The sequence below is a fragment of the Monopterus albus genome, unplaced genomic scaffold, assembly GCF_001952655.1.
Source record: "Monopterus albus unplaced genomic scaffold, M_albus_1.0 scaffold120.1, whole genome shotgun sequence".
NCBI classification, from domain to species: domain Eukaryota; kingdom Metazoa; phylum Chordata; class Actinopteri; order Synbranchiformes; family Synbranchidae; genus Monopterus; species Monopterus albus.
In genome coordinates, this window is record NW_018128000.1 from 363,217 (window position 1) to 385,253 (window position 22,037).

Sequence of the window (22,037 nt, forward strand, 5' to 3'; positions counted from 1 at the left end):
GTTAAGCCCTTTGAAATTTGTGCCTTTTCCCACGAAGCCTGGCATTAGGTGGTTTTTGCTTTGTGATCTGGCAAAGCTCAGGAGGAGTTTGCTTGGCATTTCAAACTGGCTCTACAATATACGATTGACAGTGCCCGCCTTTAGTGAGACAACAACATGAACCCTTCCTACACGTGACATACGACGCACCCCCCCCTCAGTGGACAGTCATTAATCTGTTCTTCCCTTTGGAGAAACATGGTGGCTGTTATGTAGGTGGCACATTTCTCTCAAATTACCCACACAAAATGGTTTCTGAATATCAAATCTGAGGCAAGAGATGAACTGTTTGGTTTGTGTTGTATTGTAGATTTTCAAGATAAAATAGTTTCAAATGTCAAAGGCAAAAGTCCTCATTTTAACAATTCTCAGTAGTTCAATGATTAGTCCTACTCATGCTGTCAAACTAATTCTGACTTGATGTCCTGTGTACAAATAGGAGAGCTTATGAGTTGTAGCCTGAGTAAGACTGTAAACGGCATCAAAAAATGTCCAAATGTAGCCATTTTTTCATTAGGCTAAGGGCACAACGGTCAGCATCAAGCTTAAAATGAACTGTACATCAATATATGTTAAATTTAGTGAGGTAGAGGCCCCCGTCCATCAATCTATCCTATTAATCCTGAACTCACTAAAGAACAGTGCTCCTTTGGTTAGTAAAAGTGTGACAAGCCCTTTACTGTCTCATTATAATGTAAAAACACTCAACCATATGGTAATATCAAATGCAACCACGGTGGTTGTATATTAAAAATATAAGACCGTATATACAAGCATACATATTCTGTACAGTATTGAACAGAATGTCATGTTGACTTCTGTGGATCAGCCATGAACCTAGTACTATTCATTAAAGTGAATGAGGAAAATCAGTCCTTTAAGGAGAAGGCTCTACTGGACTTGCATCCTGAGGTAATTATCTGTGACGACACAGTACATTTCATTCAGACAAAAGCCAAGGTCAGCAGTACTGTAATGTATTAAAGCCAGTTTTAATCTCTGTCACTGTCCTCCTCTTAGCCTGACTGATGTTTTTTTTATACACAGATGACTTTGTATTGTCCTACAAATATCCAGCAGCAGAAAAAAGTAGCGTAAAATCATCAGTTGAAATTTTTTAGAAGTGACCACATAGTCAAGAGCTGAAGTTTTCAGCTGAGCCAGGGACCATACTGTAGCTGAGGACCACTGTTGTGCAGTGGAAAGACTGAATGAGCACAATTTTAATCTTGAAAGTCACCTTAGCTGTTCTGACTCATATATTTGCATGAATTTCATTATTCACAAATTGTAATTAATACATGGGAATATGTTTAAAAAAAATACAATAAAATACATTGTCATTCCCATAGGTAAATTTCATTCTTGAATGCATGGGCTTGGACCACCTGCAATGCCTTCATGGACCACCAGGGGGCCACAGACCACAGGTTGAAAACCCCTGGTCAAAAGGTTTACTCATGATAACAGTTTACCAAGGATGAGAGTGATGTACATATACAAAAATGCTTGGCATTTCTCAAAAATTTCATCTTCAGAATAGATTCCTTACTACTCTTCAACAGCAAAACAACTCACTCAGCATTACTAGTAACATCTACACAATAAACAGTTCTCACACCTGTAAAGTTTATTTAGTAACAGAGAAAGAGCTTTGATTGACAACATATTGTAAAACAATTCTTATAATATATAGATAATCCATTATCAACAAATGATTAGGAGTTATGGATGAACAAAATTTCTGTGAATAGATCCAGCATAGATAGATGCCCGATTCCACCACTATAGTAAACTATGGTTTACTATAGTGGTGGAATAGTGGTGGAATTGAACCAGCTTGATGGAACTACAAATCAACCTATATACAGTGCTTGGAAGAGACATTTAAGATTTAAAAGGCATTTAACATAACATTAATATTTTTGTGCCTATGCTAGATGTGAATTAGGAAGGGCATCCGGCATAAAACACGTGCCAAATGTCAACATGCGAGTTGTCAGTGTGACGATTCGGCGACCCCTAAAACGGGAAAAGCCGAAAGTGACTTTCCTTCCTATGCTAGATGTGAATTACAGTAATTCCTACATCACTGTTTGAGATTTAGGACACTTGGAAATCATTGTCATTTGTATCATCACTGACAGGTGTCGTGTCACAGGGCTGTAAATTTCAATGCAACTGTGAGATTGCTAGCATAAGGTATTATACATGCCATGGACATTGCTCATTTCATTCCATTGTGGACATTTTTGAGAGCACTATGTAGTGCAAAAATCTAACATTGAGAATTCAAACTCAACTAAAATATAATACACTATGTACCTAAACAGAGAGTGATTTGGGCACAGATGCAGTGGAACAATTATGTATAGTAATGAAGCAAAATCAGATGAACAGTGTGTACAGAAGGTCAACATTCAGTACAAATCTAAATCATAGAAGTGTTTTGTCTGTTCAATAAAATCAAACATAGTTTTATAAAGGTGAAGTAGAACTTTTTCTTCCTGGTGCTTCAGAAGTAGAATATCGGCAGTCAGCGCTCTGGGAGAACCTGTCAGGAAGGGTTAGCCTCCAGTCTGGACTGAACTAGGTCAATGGTGAACCAGCCTTCATTTGTATGCAAATTCATGTAGATTTTGCTGCTGATAAGGTTGGTTGGCTCTTGAGGCCTGAGTGGGTTACAGGCACAGAAGATCCAGGACAAAGTTTATATTCATCTTCATGTCCTGCTCAACCTGGAGTCTTTTGTTTTCTAACCTTTATTCTCTGGGGAAGGTTACTTGAGCATTGTGCTCTTTCTCTGCATCTTTCTTTTAATGTTCCACTCGGTCACACTTCCAGCTAACCTGTATAACCTCAGACATCTACTGGCGGTTACTCAGAAGGCCTGCAGCAGCAGTCGGGGGTTAATTGTCTTACCCAAATACACACTGACGGTGGGTTTTCAGGAAAAGGAGCACATTATTCTCCCACCTGCTGTGGGGACTCAAAATCTGTGACTCTTAGATAAATGGATACTTCTGTAGTTCCACGGAAACTGAACTTAAACAAAGCCGGGAAAAAGCAAACATAACACATTAACATGCTTCATCACCCAAGCTAATGTTGTCTATCCAAGTGATCACTGAGTGTTTCCATGCACACAGTATTCAGGATACTAGTTCATTTCCTGGTCACCACAGTTCTGATCAGATTTGCGTATACTTGTGAAAACAGCACCAGCAGGGTTTGTTAGAGTAAATGTTGTCTTACTGAATGCCTCCCTCCTCTGGAGCTGTCACTGCCATTTGACCTTTAAAATAAACCATCTCTACTTTTCACTGAGCAAGTAATGTATTACAAAAACATTGATGTTACCATGGAAACAGAATTTGGGTTATAAAGGTTTTGCAGTCATAACTTCAATTTTTTTTTTACATGTACTGTCATTCAGTACTTCATGAACAGAAGGAAATATGACTGGGTTTCTTTTACCACATTCACCCTCTTAGCCAGTTTCCATTTATTTTTCATAAATTTCACCTTTAGTTACTGTAGTTGCATTTTTACTAATGTTTGTGGAATTTTAAATGAGCCTTTTTTTACTTTTAGAACACAAGCTGAAGTTCCGGCTACACTTTGGCTCTATAGCTGTCTCTCAAATCAGGGGCTGCATCCATCGAAGGACATGGTCTACGAAGGCATGGCCTAGGTAGCCATCATATACCGCGAAGACCGAACTGAAATGAGAATTCTGGTCTGCAGAGGATTTCCTATTTACGTTACCAGCTGTTCCTGCCCCTACCAATGCATAAGTTGCTTAGCAACCTTGACAGTTGATCTACTCTCTACCAGCTCACAAAGATTCTTGGGATAGGATGGGCAACAAAGGATCCACTAGTTGGAGCCTTTGTGGAAAGAAGGAAACACGTCTGGGCTACATGTGAATGAGCCTGTGAAATGGGATGTCTTGTTGTAGCACTGTGATGCAGTTCTTCTTCGAATTCAGCATTTGAAGGATGCGTCCCCTGAATGGGGACACAGCTTATAGCAGGATATGCCTATGACCTTGTCAGCGTTTCCTGATGAAATCAACTAAAACAGTTAATACTTCCACTTTTGTAGTAGTAATACCAGAATATTCTAGTATTATAGGTGTAATGACCTACATTTGCCTGCATTTAGAAACCAAGGTATATATTATGGCTTTTACACAACATGTTTGTACTTTATAAAAGGTTTTCTTGTATACATACAAGAATAAAAATGTGCTTATTGGTTATGAGAAACTCGGTATGTAGATTGTAACAATCCACCCCTCTGAGCCTATTATCTGCTCAAGCTAACAAATTTAGATTTCACCCACCAGGACCTCCCCCATCCATCTGTCGGCATACACATCTTCCAGCCGAATTGGGGACGTGTGAATCCCACACTCCATCAAGCATGACAGCTTGTAGATTACATTCCAGACAGCTCCACAAGACTTCTTCATTACCTCCACATCAAACCCCAAATTAGCTGAACAGATCAGCAGTGGAGCGCTGGACATCCACACTCATTTCTCAAGCATGGAGCACTGCTCTTACATGTACTGTTTTGTGTCCATCAGAAAGTGAGTATCCTGCCAAAATATCTGTGACGAAGATATCGAATCCTTAGGAGCTTATTCATTTCAAGTGGTTCCTCGATAAGGGCTGAATAAAACACATATTAATTAAACATATTCAAGTCAAATTGGCTGTCTCATTTAGCTCTGCCACACTCCACCTGATGTACATCTGTCTGGTTATACATACATAATTGACTGATATTAGTGATCTTTGATGTCTAGTTTACAGAATGACCAAACAGATTTCCCCCCTTTTTCCTCCTTTTTTATCTCTTTCGCAGGCCTACTCTGTCTATGATGAGGAAATTGGTTATTGTCCGGGTCAGTCATTCCTTGCTGCTGTTCTCCTGCTACACGTGAGTAAGCTTGTCACCCATCGACCTTTAATGCTGCTGCAGACTGTGTTTTAGGACAGCAGTCAAACAGAATTTCAAGGTTAACACTTTAACAAAGAAAATTTGTCAGCATCGTGCTGCTGCATCTACACCTCACTGTCTCTACATAAACCAAGTCTGTTAGCATTTTCAAAGTGTGCTAAAGCAAGACAATATAACAGCTTCAATGGAGGCTGAGAGGGAGATAGAAAGAATGTCACTGGCTGAAAAGAAAGTTGCTGAGTGCTCAAATGAAAACTGTTTATAGCAGAATGATTTGGATGAATAGAGGGGGTGAGAGAGTGTGAAATAAGGTATAGCTGAAAGCACGAGACACTGTCATTGCAGAAAAAATATGAGGAATGGACAAGGCACTCATTCATTCCCACACATTTATTTTCAAGGTCACTGGCAGACACACACTTTTTTATTACATTTTTATTACATTACTTAGTTTGTTGTGCATGTGTTGCAACACCCAAAATGTTATTTGACATAGGTAATAAAAGACAGATGGAGGAGGGACAGAGCTGTAGACACATGGAGGCTTGAGTGGAGAGAGAGAGTGAAGTTGAAATGACAAAGGCAGGAGAAGTAAAAGAGGAGAAACGATGGGGGAGTGGAGAGGAGGGCAGTGGTCAGGAGGAGGTGGAGTAAGAAATGCTGTGGATGAGTCTGGCAAATGGTAAATGTTCTTGTACTTGTATAGTGCTTTTCTATGCATTACAGCACTCTCAGAACGCTTTCACACTATTTGCCCATTCACTCATTCGCACTCACACATTCACACACACGCACACACATTGGTGAAGACACATGATGTACAGAGGTGAAGAGGGAGGAAAATAAGAGGAAATTATGTAGAAGTAGGCTGTAAAGCCGAGGAGTAAGAGAAGAAATAAAGGGGACAGCTGCAGAAGAAGAAAGAGTGGTTATACAGGAAGAGGCAGGTGGATTATAGAGAGAGAGGGAGAGAGAGGGAGAAGGGAGAGGTTATGGAGGAGATGTCAGGAATATTAATAGGGGTTTAGGTTTACCTGCAGGAGCCCATTCAGCCCCAAACACACACTGTCACTCTGATTAAATATCAGCTCACTGTCTGCAATTGTGTATGCGAGAAGAAATAAACCCATATACCCTCACAGACACACACTTTTAGGCTTTTTCTAATACCTCTTATCTTCATTCATCCATGCAACACACAAACACTGATGCAGTAAAGTGCTCACACATACAGTAAAAGCACATTTCTGTAGGCATTATTGCAAACAGCTTGAAGTCTTTGCCCTAAACTTAGTTACACCTTCACTTTCCTCTTCTGTCCTTGTGTTTATTTTCAGCCAGTCAGAAAAAAAGTGTGCCAGTTGTTTTCCATTTATTTCAAGGAACAAATGGGTGGGGTTTACCAAAAACTAAATAAAATGTGACCCTGCTTTGGTAGTATCAGAGAGGGCATCAGCACCTTACAACCAGGTGATGAATGAATCTGTTTCTTGTCTTGAAAACTGTGTTCGCCAAATGTATTGCAGAGCTTCACAGTACCTTGTTAACATTGTGGCACTGTATATATTTTGGACAGTGAGTTGTTTAAAGTTGCCTGTGTGGTTTTCAGATGCCAGAGGAGCAGGCCTTTTGTGTGTTGGTGAAAATCATGTACGAGTATGGCCTCAGAACTCTCTACAGAAACAACTTTGAGGATCTTCACTGCAAGTTCTACCAGCTGGAGAGGCTAATGCAGGTCAGTGATGAAGTGCTTTCCATGTTTTGAAATGTATTGAAATACACTGTACTGGAAAGTGACCTAACATTGAGAGGACCATCCTGCCTAGATGGTCGGACAGTCAGTTGGATGAAATAGAATTGCAAAGTGACTGTGGCCCCAGTTTCCGGAGGTGTTTTCCTACATTCAGTATTAAGTTTTCAGTTTATTCTTTAAAGAATATACTGGTTAATCTTTCTCTTTTCTTTGTTCATTCATCACGTTTCTTCAGACACTTCTGTCTGAAGTTGACATGATGAATCTCACCACTTACAGCTTAAAATTTTAAATGTTAATTGGTCACCTTATCTACATCATAAGTTTAAATGCCATGAAATTCATTTCACATATCCATTTATCTTTGCTGTACAGACTAGTCTCTAGATTTGATTTTCCAACATTTTAACTTTTTTGAAATGATGGTTCCTTGGGCTGTTTTATTTAAATACTAATTGAATGCAGGGTTTGTACCATGAACCAATGCTCAGTGAGACTAAAAAGAAAGGACTAGCAGACGTTCATTTGCATCTTCCATGACAGTGTGATTATAGTTAATTTTGCTGAGAATGTTACCAGCGATTGCATCATCTATGGATGTCATGTTTGTTGTTGCCTTGTTCACTCATTGTTCCTGATCAGAAAATATAATAGAATATCAGACAAACTAATTCAAGTCTGAGTATATTAGACTTGTAGTTTCTGTAGTGTTCTTTCTGTGTGTTGAGGCTGGTGTAAAGTCCCATCCCACTAAGGTATTACAGCCTAAATCCACTCAGTGAGTAGGGTTTAATTTGGCCCTGAAATCCATCCTGGTCCTGCTAGCAGTCATCTCAGCATCAGAATCAACTCTGTTAGCATTGACCTACAGTAATGCGTTCAGAGTAAAGATGTTAGCATTGACTGCTAATTATTAGCATATAGGTGGGAGCTCACTATCTGATCGAGTCAGGTGTCATGTGGCATGGTAAGTGTTGGCTGCTATCTAGCTAATTGAATCCTTTATTTATATGTTTATTTAACACACACAAAAAGTTGCATCTTTCTATAGTTGTGGGGACACTCACAGCCTTAACCATCACAACTAAATGCCTAACCCGAAGGTACAGTAATTCTAACACTTAACCCTAAAACCAAATCTTAACCCTCAAAAAGTCTTCTGAAATTGTAAGGACCGGCTAAAATTCACATTGCCAAAATGATCTCACAACAGTGGCATTGCACAACAATTTGCACACACAATGTAATAAAGACATACATACACCCACATACTTCCTCTCCATCCCCCAAACAGAAGTCGGCTATATAAAACAGAAAAGTATATGAAACTGAAAAAGTTGAATGAATGATTTGAAGAATTTTCTTATATTCATTAAATTTTAAAATGCATAAACTGTGATAAAAACATTAGTGATGATGTATTATGGTGCTCCTACTTTGTTCACTATATGAAACAGATGCTAGACTACAAAGTTAGAATCGCTCGTCCTCATTACAGATTTTTAACTGGCAAATGTTGTGAATGTGTTTGCTTTTCTAATATAGTATCTGTAATGTATGAGTAATGTCTCCAACATGCTACTAAACTGTGTTATGTCTAACTTTATTTCATCTGAAAGAGATCATCAGTCTCTGTGAGACAGCATGAGTTAATAAAGTTGAATAAGATGAAATAATGTAAAAGTGAAACGACAAGCTGTTGTTTTACCTCATAAGTTTCTCCTTTCTCCTGCTCATTCTCCTCTTCCTCTGTCTGTTTCTCCAGGAACAAATTCCAGACCTGTGGTCCCACTTCCAGGAGTTAAACCTGGAGGCTCACATGTACGCCTCCCAGTGGTTCCTCACCCTCTTCACTGCCAAGTTCCCCCTGTGCATGGTTTTCCACATCACTGACCTGCTACTCTGTGAGGTACAGTTTGACTTACTAGGAGTGCTGGAAGAGTTATTTAGACCCCGTTGTCTTGAGGCCACCAAGGAAAGAGTCGACCCTCGGGAAAGATAGCAGTAGTAGTAAGGAGGTAATAAATGATGTTGTGAGCAAAGCAGAGCTGTGGTGGAGGAGGACAATATGAAGTTAAGAGGGAAGATGGCAACCATTAAGGCAGGAGGAAGGAGACAAGAAGAGGCTGGAAAGTGAGGGATGAAGAGATGCCAGTGGGATGAAGTTTACCTCTACTGACCAGCTATCAGTGACCACAAGTCAAGGAGGGCACTCAAGGGAAAGATACACCAGTAACAGCATTGATCCATCTGCATTCTGCCCTTCAGTCTACCAGATTAATCAATACAGATGCAATGATTAGGTTTTTATGACTCCACACTGGCGATAGCCATGGCCAGAGGCATTAAGTTCTCGGGCTATTTGTCCGGCACATTCTTGTGAATGTAATGTCTCAAGAATGCCTTAAGGGAATGCCTTCATATTTGGCACAAATGTGCACTTGGACTCAAGGCTGAACTGATTAGATATTTGTGGTCAAAAGTCAAAGTCAGTGACTGTGCCATTCCTCTAATTTGACTGGTTGAGAGAGGAATACAACTGCTAAGCAGTAATTCTAGTTTATGGTTAATACAGTAACTGATTGAATGTTATTAGGATCTCTGAACTGATAGTCACTGGTTACCTTTCATTCTAAAGAAACAATCTCCTCTGCACAGACCCTGCAAAACCCACCAGTTTACCTGTTGTCACTTACCCATGGCATTTTCTAATTTGACTCACTATTCTAAAATATTAATGTAGAGGATATACTATGATCATTTCCATAAAACAGTAGTCATGTTAAATATCCTCTGTGCTTCCTCCCTCCTCCACCTGTATTTCTTTTTCTGCCCTCCTCCACCACTTTTTTTCCTGCCTCCCTCCCTGTCTCTGTCCTCCTATTGGCCCCAGGCAGAACAATTGAATGTTTCCAGGTTTTCCTCACTCAATGAACCCCATGATGAGAATCTGCTCGTTAAACCAGAATTCTCATCTCCCGCATCTTCCTCTGTCGTCCCTCCTCTTCTGGTCTCTTATCAGTTTTTCACACTCCCTTATTGCTTACTCTATCATCTTTTCTTTTTCCTTGTTTACTGTTTGCCAGTTTTCTCAACAGACATTTACATTTTTAGTTCTTTTATTCTGTTTTTGTTCTTTATTTTTTTTTCTAGATTGCAGTTATGTTTCACTCTCTTGACCAGTTTAGTTTGCTCCTCATTTATATTTTATGGCATTCTTTTATTTTCTGCTTTTTGTTCATCTTTGTTCTCTGTCCTTGTTCCTTTTGTCAGGTTTTTTCTATTCCTTTTATTAATCACTCTCTTCACACTTCCTCAGTCTCAGTTAGTCTCCCCATAAAGTTAACTATAATAATGTCTTTTACTTTTTCCCCTCAAGTACACTTTCCCTCCCAGCAAATGATTTTTTGTATCATTCAACTTCTTTGTACTACTTCATAGCTAGGCATAGTGAGTCAGTAGCTACTGGACCTTTTTGTCTTGTGCTCATGTCTTGATTGCTTGAGCTTTCTTTTTAGGTCAAGTTTAAAAATGATCATGTAGTCTTAATGCTTCACTTCTGCCTAGACCAGTTAGCATCCTTCCCATTCTTTGTCATCAGTTTTCCTCTCCCTTTCTCCTCATGAATTTTCCTTTTGTTCGGATGCACACGTGCTGAGATTCTTTCTTTCCTCAGCACTGTAGTGCCATCTTGAGGCTGGCAAATATAGTTGTGTGAAGGCAGAGCTCCCTGTCTTTTCTCTTTGTGCAGTTATTTTTAGAGCTGTCCAGATATTTTTAGCTCTGTGTTGCCATGTGGACTGGTTATTACAGAGACCATGAAGACAGGTGTTCCCCCTGCAGAGCTGGCATCAGCATGAGGTTTTCTGTGTCAAACACACAATTATGATATAAACAAAAGAGGAAGAACGAAGCTTTGCATTCTAACATTCCATTGCATTCTTACATATATTAGTGAATAGAACTAAACCTTAATGTAATAATCTGCTCCACTCTATACCTTTTTTGTTACGGTAGTCTGTGATTTATATAGAAACATAACATAATGTGATTTTTTGTTTTGCCTTAACCTCTGTTCCTGCTCTGTCCTGTAAAACATGTCATTTGACTCAGAGGCATCACGAAGAGTTCCTACAGTATATTTTTACATTTAAGCCTTAAACAGTTAAAGCAAGTAAAATATCATGTACAATAAAATAGACATGTTTGAATTTCAGTCTAGACAAATCTAGACTCTCAAGCGTCTGATATTTTATCAAACACAGGATTTCAAATATTTAAGCCATATTTTTTGAGGAGGTTAGCTGTATAAGCAGTTGTTGATTAAAAATCTCATTAAAGGCAGATGCAGATAAACACAAACACAATTAAAGCCTTTTAATGTGTGACTTGACTTGACAGGAAAGTTTGTTTCTACTTGTCTGTGTATTCATATTGAAATATCCTCTGTCTTTCAGGGTCTTCACATCATCTTCAATGTAGCACTGGCCCTGCTTAAGGTTAGTAATGTCTTTATTCACACTTTTATTTAAAACTGTCTGTAGAAATTAGCCCCGCTATCAAAGAAATTCTTATGTCAAAAATCTCATTTCTTCTAAACCCACCCAAATCGTCTTTCAGTTTTAGATCAGTTTGCTTCAGTATAAGAGGAAAAAAACACACACAATGTTTGCATGATAATACTGTATATACATTTTTGTATGTAAAAAAAAAAACTCATCTGGGTAGAATGTTATCAATAAGTGCAAACTTTTGGGGAAACACGATTGTGGAGAAGGGCCAAAGTGTGAGGACATACAACTACTGTAGGTCTAATGTGATAATTGGAGGTTTTACTGTCGGTTGATTGGCTGTTTCTGTCCCCTAGTGCTCCAATTTGAAACTGCATCTGGACATGAGGAGGTTGATCTGTCTTTTAATGCAGTATTAGACAAATGGATAAAGACTCATTATGTCAAATATCATGTTGAATGTAATGCATATGTGTCACATCAGCTGCTAGTTTGTATCACAGTGGCCACATTCTGATCAGAATAATCTGTGTGTGTGTTTATGTTATAGTGGATTTATTTTATGTGCTCTTACAGTTATAGGATATGTTTTGATTAGTATCCCGGTTATCTGTGTATTTACTGTACCTTCATTTTTCTGCAGGGTTTCCATATACTGTAGCTTCCCTCAGAGGCTGATAAAACAGTGTATCATTTCACACAAACCCGCAAAATGTAATTGTGCATGCGGTTTGATAAAGGCATATAGCACAAGCACACAAATGATCATTAGATAAACACAATAGGAAAACAAGGGATAAATAGAGTAAATATCATTTTACTTAAAACAAGAAATTAATGTGTGTAGCTTTAAAAACAAAAGACAAAATTAGACATGTTATAACAAACAAACTTAAAATGCAGTCGGCCTGTTTTTTAAGTGTAGTTAAAGAAAAAAAAACTGCTTGACTTTTTAAAATATTGTCAAACTGCTGCTGTTTCTATCACAGTAGAATGGTATAGAGTTGCTAACATGTAATCAGATCTCTTTGTGGTGGGATGGATCAATGAGTTTTGGTAATGATCATGTCATATTGCATATCGATGTCTAGTTGTTCACTGTGGACATTAATTTGATGGGACAGTCTTTGCAGAAGCCTTGCCAAAACCAAGAGAGCGCTCGCTGATGAAGAACAGGCTTGTTTATCCCCATTATGTCGTCAGTGTCTCAATACTGAAGCAGATCGTTAATCAATAACGCACAATGTCTCAGCATTTTTATTTACAGTCATTTCATTTTTCTTTAGTTTTTTTATGTAAAATTGTCACTTTTGTGAAACAGCATCAATACTTTTTAATGCACAACAAGTAAATGTGTTGATGACTGTTAATGACATGGAAAATGCATTTTAGGAAATTTTTAACTGATGTGTTTTTCTTGGTCCCCCAGAGGCTCATAGTCATCAATATATCCAGTCAGTCATTAGTTTATGTTTAATATTTCTGAGCTGTTCAGCTGCTTTGGGTTAGGCTTAACCACACTAATACAGCCTAACACAGGACTACATTAATAATAATAGTTCATGATTTTGCTTTCACACAGTAATGCAGCAGTTTCTTTCTAAATGAACCACACATGGTTTGGTTTTAAAAAGCCCACCTGCTCTATATTTTAGCAATAATGTATTCTGTGTGTCAGTGAGAGAAAGATGTGGTGGATGCTATGGTCCAGAATGGATAACAAATGAGGATGGGAGGAGGGTGGAAGGGGCTTTCACTGCCTGCCTCCCATTGGCCAGGTATGACGGCATTCTCCCCCGAGGCTCCCTCCTCCATCCCGTCTGCTCTTATCACCCCTCCCTCTAACTGTGTTCCCCTCCCTCCCTCTCCTGCCTAGCAGTCGCCATCCACATCAGAACAGGAGCGTAAGCTAGAGCATTAGCAATCTGGACCTGAAGGAGAAAAGCTCTGAGTTTTTGTTTTCTTATTTTTTTTTCTTCTTCATCTTTTCCTCTCATGGATGCCTACTTGGAGCTTATTTTCTCCCTCAGTTCCTCGTTATTTCTCTTCTTTACCTCTTTTTCCTTTACCCCCGCCTTCTTATCCTCTTCTCTATTGGCTGGCTATATATTTCTCCAACATGCTACCTCTGTCCACCACCCAGACCTCTGCAATGGAGCCGCCCCTGCTCACTGTTAGCAGTTATCTGTTATCATCGCAAAGGCAGACAGAGGGGTAGAGAAAGAGAGGAAAGCAGAGAGGGTGAAAAAGAGAAAAGCTTTGGACGGGAAAAGCTGTGTGGTTTCTTTGCCTCCCCACAGCCAGGGCCATCCCTCCTGATAGCACAAAACACACTCATGCAAACACAACCGTTTAACCTGTGTCGCTGAGAAGCAGAAGTGATTTCCAGCTCAAGGAGCTAGCTTACCATCTAAAGGATCAACCAAGCAGTAGAGGCCGGATACCTGGATGCTACTGATGGAAGTCTGAGGGAGGGACAGAGGCTGGAGTCCATGCTGAAGCTGCTGACTGGACTGTGCTTTCACTGTTCTGTGTGGCACGGAACTGGACAGAGTTCAAATAAAATTGTTATATCAGTGTAGAGGAACAGTGGAAACGCAGTGTTTTATGTTTTACTACCTCTTTCCACTCTTGGATAGCCGCCTTAAATCTGACTCATCAAGTTCAGCATACACTCAACCATAAACCATCGCAAACATGCTTTGTTCCCTGAAGGCAGAAAACTGCCATGATTCTGTGCCAACATCTCCTCTGGTTCTGCCATATCGTCACCACCGTCTACTCAGTTTCAGACTGGGGCTTGTCAGATAAAAGGATTCATGTGGTTATTTTGCTCCATTTTACATTTCAAAGAAAGATAGAATCCTGTCAGCTTCACACCAGGTGCAGCCTTGTGCATTAAGGCCACGCAGTTGTGCAGACTGAGGGGGGATTTTCTTTCTACGTTTGAAGTCTAACGAGAAGGAAAAATAAAAAAGGTGGAGTACTTATCTATCACTGCTGTTTGCTGGAGCAGCCCATGTGTCGAGTATTTCTGTTGCTAGGCAACCACGTATTGGACTGGAATCGGTTGGGGTAGTTTGGCAGGTGGAAGATGACACTGGGTAGTGTGACTGGATTTCAAAGCGAGTCTGGCAGATAGCTGGAAGACTCGGCATTATGCCAAAAGCAGTGTCAGTACAGTATTTCCTGACTGTTATTTTGTTGCACCCTGTGAACATTTCTGCGCTCTGACAGTGGTGCAAGCTCAGTGGCCTCCACCAACGTCTTGTCCAAATTCTGTTTCGCCCAGATGAACGTTGCATGCCTGGGGCACCTGGGCTCTGCCTGCTGAGGTGCTGTGTGTTCCTATAAGAAGCTCTCTGCTTCTTTCCTGGTGGTCTGAACAGTCTGTTGTAACACTGCTTTATGTGGCAATATCAGCCTCTCTTCTCAGAACACCTGCCACCTCGTTCACCAGGACTCAGCCAGTTTGGCTAGACATTGACCTCAAAAGAAATCTTGCCTCACCTAATTCAACCTCAGATTACCAAATTGTCTACTCCCAGTTAACCGCTCCTCCAACTCTCCAGCTAAGAAACCCACTGGAACATTTGGACGACACGCTGGAGTCATCTGCAACCCTGGCCCCGGAGCGGGATCGCCCCTCTCCCTTGCCCTGTCCCACCCCGCCTCCTTCTCCTCCACCCTCCCCTCTGCCTTCTCCTCCCCCTATGCCAGCCCTGGCACCTCATCTACCCCTTCCAGCAGTGCGAAGGGTGGTGGAGGATGAAGAAGGAAAGGCTGAAGAGAGGCCCTGCAGCAGTCAGGCCTCAGCAGACTCATTCTGCAAGGTGATGGGTGTCCTTGGGATGGGACACCGGCTCTTTGTCCCCAGACTGCTGGCGGTGAGAGAGGGAGTGGGAACTAGGAAACAAATGCTGGGTGAAAGAAAATGTGCATGTGTGGATGGTGGTGACGTGTGTAGATAAAGGAAAGAGCTCCTGCTGCTGCAGCTGAGGACAGAGGATGGAGAAGAAGCAGGCAGTCTCATAAAAGCAACCTCTGTCTTTTCACCTCTGAGACTGGCCACTGAAATACTTACGGTGTCTGTTGTGATGATGCTTTGATCCTCAACACTTGAAGTCCTCTAAAGTTGAAATATGCAAATTCTGCTCATGCCTGGAATTGCCTAAAATTTATTTAGAAGAAATGGCTTGCCTGCTAGATTTGTGATATAAGCCTTGTAATCTTGATTAATTAAATTCCTATGAAAAACTCTGGAGGAAGAAACTCTCAGAATTCAAATGTCTATTCAAAACAGGATACATAACCCCTTTGCTCCTCCGGCCATGTTGCTTAAAATGTGATGATAGTTGTTTCCAAAGTGTTTAGAATTAAAAATGAGCCCAAACATGGTCTAGTAAAGACCTGCCCTGTGAGTAACAGACCCTAATATTTGATCGCATATTCTGATAATATCTCTGGATAGTTTCTAGTGTCCTTGTGTTTGTACACCACAAGATGGTGGCATTGGTGTATTTTTGAGCACTTCTTGAACAACTCCGTGATCACCCTTCTCAACATTCACGCAGTTGACCGATGTGCGCTCAGAGTTGCCCAGTACAGTGTCTTGCTATCAGCTACTGTGCAGCTGAACGGCAGTAGTTAGAGGTTTTGTGTGTTGTTCAAATGCAGCTTCATTACTTATTGTTAGAAGATGGTAGCACTTTCGTTTAGTCAACTGGCATTCTTGTCAAAGGCTTGTTCTTTAACCTGTAGGCTGCCATGTCACTGCAGGATGGTAAATGCGTTTGTTAGTAGTTTTGGTTTGATTTTATGCTTTATGTATTTAACTGTACTCTTATTCATAGTGACTTACTATGAGTTAAAATTAGAATAAATCAAGTCTTTCAAGTGAGAGATAAATAATGCACCTTCAAAGGATGAGGCGTATTTGAAATTAGAGCTAAGAGGCATAATGGAAATCATTTCCTTGGTGAGCACAATTAGAGCAGAAAGATGGGATATGATTGAATAGGAAGATAGAAATGTGGGGAGCTTTCTCAATTTTCAGCCTCCAGTTATGGATAATAGAGGTGTATATAATAGTACAGCTGTCCTTATACAGTAAAACCACTATTGTTAACTAATGAGTAAAGTAGAATGTTACCTAAATAAGATATTAATTATTACTATTGTTTAATTCAGTTATGCAGGAAACAGGTTAGGTTTGGTCTAAAGTGATGAGTCTCCAATAAACGTGTTCATCTTTCACACAGCTACACTGTTTCATTTGCCATTGTTCTGCCCTCGAGCAGTTAAATGTGATATAACTGTGATTACAGAATTATAATGATAGCAATTGGTAATACCAGTCTATTGGAGGGTACCCTGTGCTCTTAATGTCCGACTCTTAATGTGTCCCTTGTTTGTCTGTCTCCCCTCTCCTCCCACCTCCTCATGCCTCGCTGCAGACATCTAAAGAAGACCTCTTGCAGGCAGACTTTGAAGGAGCTCTGAAGTTCTTCAGAGTCCAGCTCCCCAAACGCTACAGAGCTGCGGAGAATGCCCGAAGGCTCATGGAGCAGGCCTGCAACATCAAGGTGAGAAGCTCTTAACAAAACCCATGTATTTGCTAGCCTTAAGCCTAATGTTCCTGACTTTAAAACCAGGATCTAATGAAAAAGGCCAAAGTGTCCTCCCTTTGCAGAATGTCCTCTCTTTTGCCTTGTATAAACCCCACACTGCTGAATATATGTGCACAAATGCACAGGTGACTATGGGATTATTGTATGAGTCTGTGCAGCATAATAAGGAATTCCTTTCTTGTCATTTCCCACTGAGACACATTTAACCAGAGGGGTCAGAGGTCACTGTACCTCAGATGTAATGGCTAATGCTTTAGTCGTTTATTGGTATCCTTTATGATTTTTATAATTTTTCTGTTTGTGTATACACCATGCCCAGATGTGGGATTACTTGTGTGTTATCCATACTGCACTTTTTAACTGAGAGTCAAAGTATAGGTGAGACTGTGGCATCTTCTTCCTTTGCTTTTCGGGGACTTTCCATTGCTAAAAGTTGTACTTGTGTTTTTGTTTAAATTGTTTCTTTGTTTCCTCATGTGTGGAGATTATATCAGTGCTTGCTTATTCACTTTATTCCAAACAAGCCTGAAATGCAAACGACATCACTTTCTGTGCAGCAGGCAAGAGTTTGCTTTGAAGCACCAAATGGAAAAGCTTTTATCAGCCGAATATAATGTAGGTTGGATCTCTGCTATGTTGGGGAGGCCTGACAAAGAGGGGAGGGAAATGTCTCAGATAATTGTTGCACTCTTTAACATATAGTGTATTTATGTTGTCTGTTGTTACCCTTTGATATGTACCTTTTTTTGTGTGTAGCTGTGTCTATGCTCTGTGCATGGTTCTTCGTTGGTCTGGACTGAAATCTGAAGATAGCGTATAAAAAAATGACTTCTACGAACCATAGTCATAGTTTTCTTGAACCTCTGTGCCCACTAAAATTCACTGTCAAGCACACACACACATTATTATCCTCTTATTCATTTAATGAGGTGGCTGGTATTTAGGGAATTTGCTGAGATCACCAGAGCCGAAAAGCAGTACACAGTGTATGGCCTTTTGTGTGTGTGTGTGTGTGTGTGTGTGTTGTGACAGAGGAAGGAAAGAGCTGACAGAGAAAAGATAGAAGAGATAATCACCCTCCACCCTTCTCTTCCTCTCTCCCCTGCTTGCTCTCTGTTTATGTCTCTCTGTATCTACATACAGTTCACATTTTACATTTCAGGCATTTTATGACTTTCGTATCCAAGTGAGCAGGGTGTGATGTAGCGTCGTGGTTGAGGACATGTTGGCGCGACACTATAACTCCACACAGGATATCCTGCACTCACTGTTTAATCTTTGGTGGTTTGATATCATTTTGGTACTCTTTCACAATCCTGCAGCGTTGTGACATGTCATGTCAAGCTTTATCTTGTACAACAGTGCACACACCCTTCTGCAGTCTTAAATACACAAATTTGTCAGCTTTAACCACCATAATAGCTTTAGTGGAGCTTCTTCTGGAGGGAGCTGAGCTGTGTCTTTGTGTGTGTCAGAAAATGTTGCACTGCTTTTTGTAGGATGTGACCGACCAAAACACTACCTTAAACATTATACTGAGAAAAATAAAGCTGTTTCTTTGACTTCTTCTCTTCAGAGATATCTTTTTTCTGCCCTCATATTTTTAAACCAGTCACTTTAAAACAGACTATTCCCTGTGGATACAAGTATTTGGAGCAGGGAGGTTGAGACTAGTGAAAACAACTAAGAGGAAAAGGAGCATTGCTTTCCTTTTACTCCTCACTTGCCTCCATTTTTACCACTGACCATCCAGCCAAGCGAAACCAGCTCAGCCATAGATAACACCATGTCACATCAGCATGTGACACACCACACTGCACAGTGGCACTTTAAAACGCATATTCAGCCATAATACATCTACTGATATCAAATCGTGTCACAAACAAAAAATGCCTACCACATCATCTCACACCATACCTTCTTCGTGCATCACACCATATCATACCACATCCTGTTCATCCTTAACATAAAATGTCAGAAAATAGTAATGCCTTCAAGTTGTTTACTTTGTCCATGGTAAATCCAAAATTCAGGACACAGAAGGTTGAAGTTTGAATAGGAACTCGTGTGTGTCCCTCATCCATGTCCTCAGCTACACAAGGGTATGCATAAAGTGTGAATTGTCCTTTAGGGACTTCAAATTTATGACAAATTAATTAATTATCAAAATTCTGGTCAGCTTATTGATCGCTGTACTTAACTTGAAGTTCCTTAGTCAGCAGGTTTAACAGTTTTCAGGCTCCCTGTTAAACTTGGCTAGTAAAGGTGACTAACTAAAAGCAAGCTCAGGAGGTAAAATATATCCACAAAAGCAGGCACAGCTGAAAAATTCCACTTTTACAATGGCATTGGTGTTTTTAAAAAACATAAGCTTTATTGAAAATACACACAACAAACAAGGCAATGTAACATTTTGCCAATGTGGTGGGGGCACCGGTGGATGTCAGGCAACAGCCTGGATTTCATGCCCATTCAAGGAAATCCTTAAACTATCACGTAATAGTTTATATTGTTAGAAAAATGCCTCACGAGCGAGACTTTGCAGACTTGACAGTTTAAGAAAGTTGCTTCTGCATAGAAATACTAGAGCATACGTACACCTAATTTTTTTTTAGCTGTAGGTCACGTCTAAGATGAGAATTCACCGCCCTAACATTGTAGATAAGTTAAAAAAAAAAAAAAGGAAAACCATGACATGGCCCCTTTAACTTATTGTTTTCAGTTGGCATCTAAATCGGATCAGCGGAACGTTGTAAGCTGCTTAAAGCAGTGAAAGAATCTACTGGCACATTGGTTTAATGAACACAACGGGTAGTTGGGCAGCTTAGCTTTTCTGGGGATTTTGGGAAGAATTTGAATTTCTCAGCTTTCTTAAACATCCACCAGTTTGTAATGTTAAAAAATGTCATATGTTTATTTGCTGCTGAAAGTTTAACTGATTAATCCAGTTGTTACTAAATCCCTCCAAGAAAAACAAACTATAGGAGAGTGAGGGTAAACTAAGAAGAGAGAAGGATGGGTCTAGAGAGACTGAATAATTTATAGATGGAAACTTACATGGATGAACATCCAGAGGCTGCCAAGACACTTTCAAAAGCACCTGAGAGATCAGTTCACTGATGAGAGCAGTATATGGAAAAATGAATCAAACAGGGGGAACCATGTACAAATCCAGAGAGAGGTGTTTGCTCATGTTTATGTTATATAATTGATTCTTTATAGCTTACAGTCCTGTAAAGCCAAATTGTGATTTCACAACACTGAGAAAGTGAAGTTTAATAAACACAAATACACTTTGAAGTCAGATGTCAGGCTCAGTTATTTTGTTCTATTCCTGCTCAGTTTATTGTCCAAGAATCAGTTTTCTGTCACTCCTTTTATTTCCATATAATTATTTTTATATACAAAAATAATAAATGTAGCTCACTTACTGTATCACCTCCTGTTATTGCACAATTCACCCTAAAAACTTATCTGCATACAGGAAAGGACAAGAGAACTGCAATGAATGTATAACTGGTGCTGCAGAATGCATGAAATTAGATACAACAGGGCTTAGTGAATCTGTTTTGGAGTAGAGGATATAGGGCTAAAGATAAGATTTGTTTTCCCCTGCCACAGTGAGGCACATTTAGAGACAAATCTACCTTGTGATTCTTTTCTCAAAGAGACAGTTCTCCAAAAGGACCTCCATCATGGAGCCAGATAAGACTGGGAGAGAGTGAGACAGAGAGGTTGTCAGGTAGCTTTTTTTGGGGTGTGGGGGGGTCTTTTGGGAGAACACCAGAGTATTCAGGCATCATCAAAGACAGCCTTGAAGCTTTCACTTCACTTCCTGGGTTTTACCGTTGGAATGATGTGCAATTGTATGAGTGGCAAGTCACTGTGGTTGTACTGACAGCTTCCTTCCTATCTTTCTTAACACCAAACACCCTCACACACATGGTATAGATGTGTAAACAGGCCTTTATTTTTACCAGTTGCAGGAAACGGAAAAACCAAAACCACTAGACTGCAACCCATAGAGAGTTTAAAGAGGGAGGGAGGGCAAGCAAGAGAGGCGCACATGAGCGATGATAAGAGAGAGACGAGGCTAGTACTCACTCTGGAAAGGTTGAAAAAGCAAACTCATCCTCCTGCATCGCACAATTCTAGCATTACAGAGGAGAAGGAGAGAGACAAACAGGTGTGTTGTACTGCCCTCTCGCTCCCCCCACTCCTCCTCCTCCTTGTCTCAGTGGGTGGAGCTCAGCTCCTGAGAGGCTCTTGAAAGCAGAAGGGTGCCTCTTCCACTCAGAAAGAAACGGACCCTGTCAGCCGTACTGCTCTCTTCTCCTTCTCCACCACTCTTCCTCCTCCTTTTTCATCCTCCTCTCCTCCTTGCTGCTGAGAGCAAGCAGGAGTCAAGATGATGCAGGAGGTGTCCATCATGGTGGCGTACGACGCTCATGTAGTAGACCGACCGGGTGAGGAGGACACCCTAGCTCGCTTGGTCGCCCACTCCAGACCTCTCAGAGCCCTCAGACCAGTGGTAGGTCTGTTCTTCCATCATATGACTTATTTATTTCTTTCACCATCTTTGTTTTTCTGATGGGAGACCTTCCCAAATATTTCTACTCACTCTTATCTTTAGCGGTTTTCAGATAAGAAAACCTTAAAGAAGAATGAACCTGCTTTATTTTTTTATTTGATGTTGTTGTCAGTTGTTTTTGTAATGTTTTGTCTTTTTTTCTAGAAATCCCAGTGAATTTGTTCATAAACGTAGGTGGGAAATGTGTATGTTTCTTTCCATGCAGTATATGGTACAGTACAGTACATGTACATATACAGTACAGAAAGTATTTGTGGGTGTGTGTTCCTACTAAAAGTGTGTCTGATGTTAGAGGGCTTTGTCAGTCAGTTAAGACAGACCATTATATTGTGGCTTTCAGTTTGTTTCAGTTACTGATATAAATTTGGAATCTGTGGAGGTTGTACGTGTGAATGTGGTGGGTATGTGTTTCACTCACATGGGTAAATGAGTTTCATGGCCTAGTTTTTTCTGAGATGTCCAGTTTGCTTTGTCTTTATTTCAGTATCCAAACCTTGGGGCTGCCGCTTTGTGTGAGCATATGGTAGATCAGCCTTCTCCGA

General features: G+C 40.3%; 1 protein-coding gene across 5 annotated transcripts in view; it reads left to right on the forward strand.

Annotated features, from left to right (window-relative positions):
* Positions 1-22,037, forward strand: part of rabgap1l (RAB GTPase activating protein 1-like) — a 97,403-nt gene that overhangs the window by 63,389 nt on the left and 11,977 nt on the right. For 3 of the 5 annotated variants that reach the window (XM_020612004.1, XM_020612002.1, XM_020612003.1), the window contains exons 15-19: positions 4,915-4,989; positions 6,620-6,745; positions 8,529-8,672; positions 11,221-11,262; positions 16,731-16,859. In XM_020612004.1, coding sequence (XP_020467660.1) covers positions 4,915-4,989; positions 6,620-6,745; positions 8,529-8,672; positions 11,221-11,262; positions 16,731-16,859 — 516 coding nt within the window. Of the gene's footprint in view, positions 1-4,914; positions 4,990-6,619; positions 6,746-8,528; positions 8,673-11,220; positions 11,263-13,163; positions 15,162-16,730; positions 16,860-21,061; positions 21,436-22,037 lie in introns of those variants that run through there. The other 2 variants (XM_020612005.1, XM_020612006.1) reach the window with 2 other exon arrangements.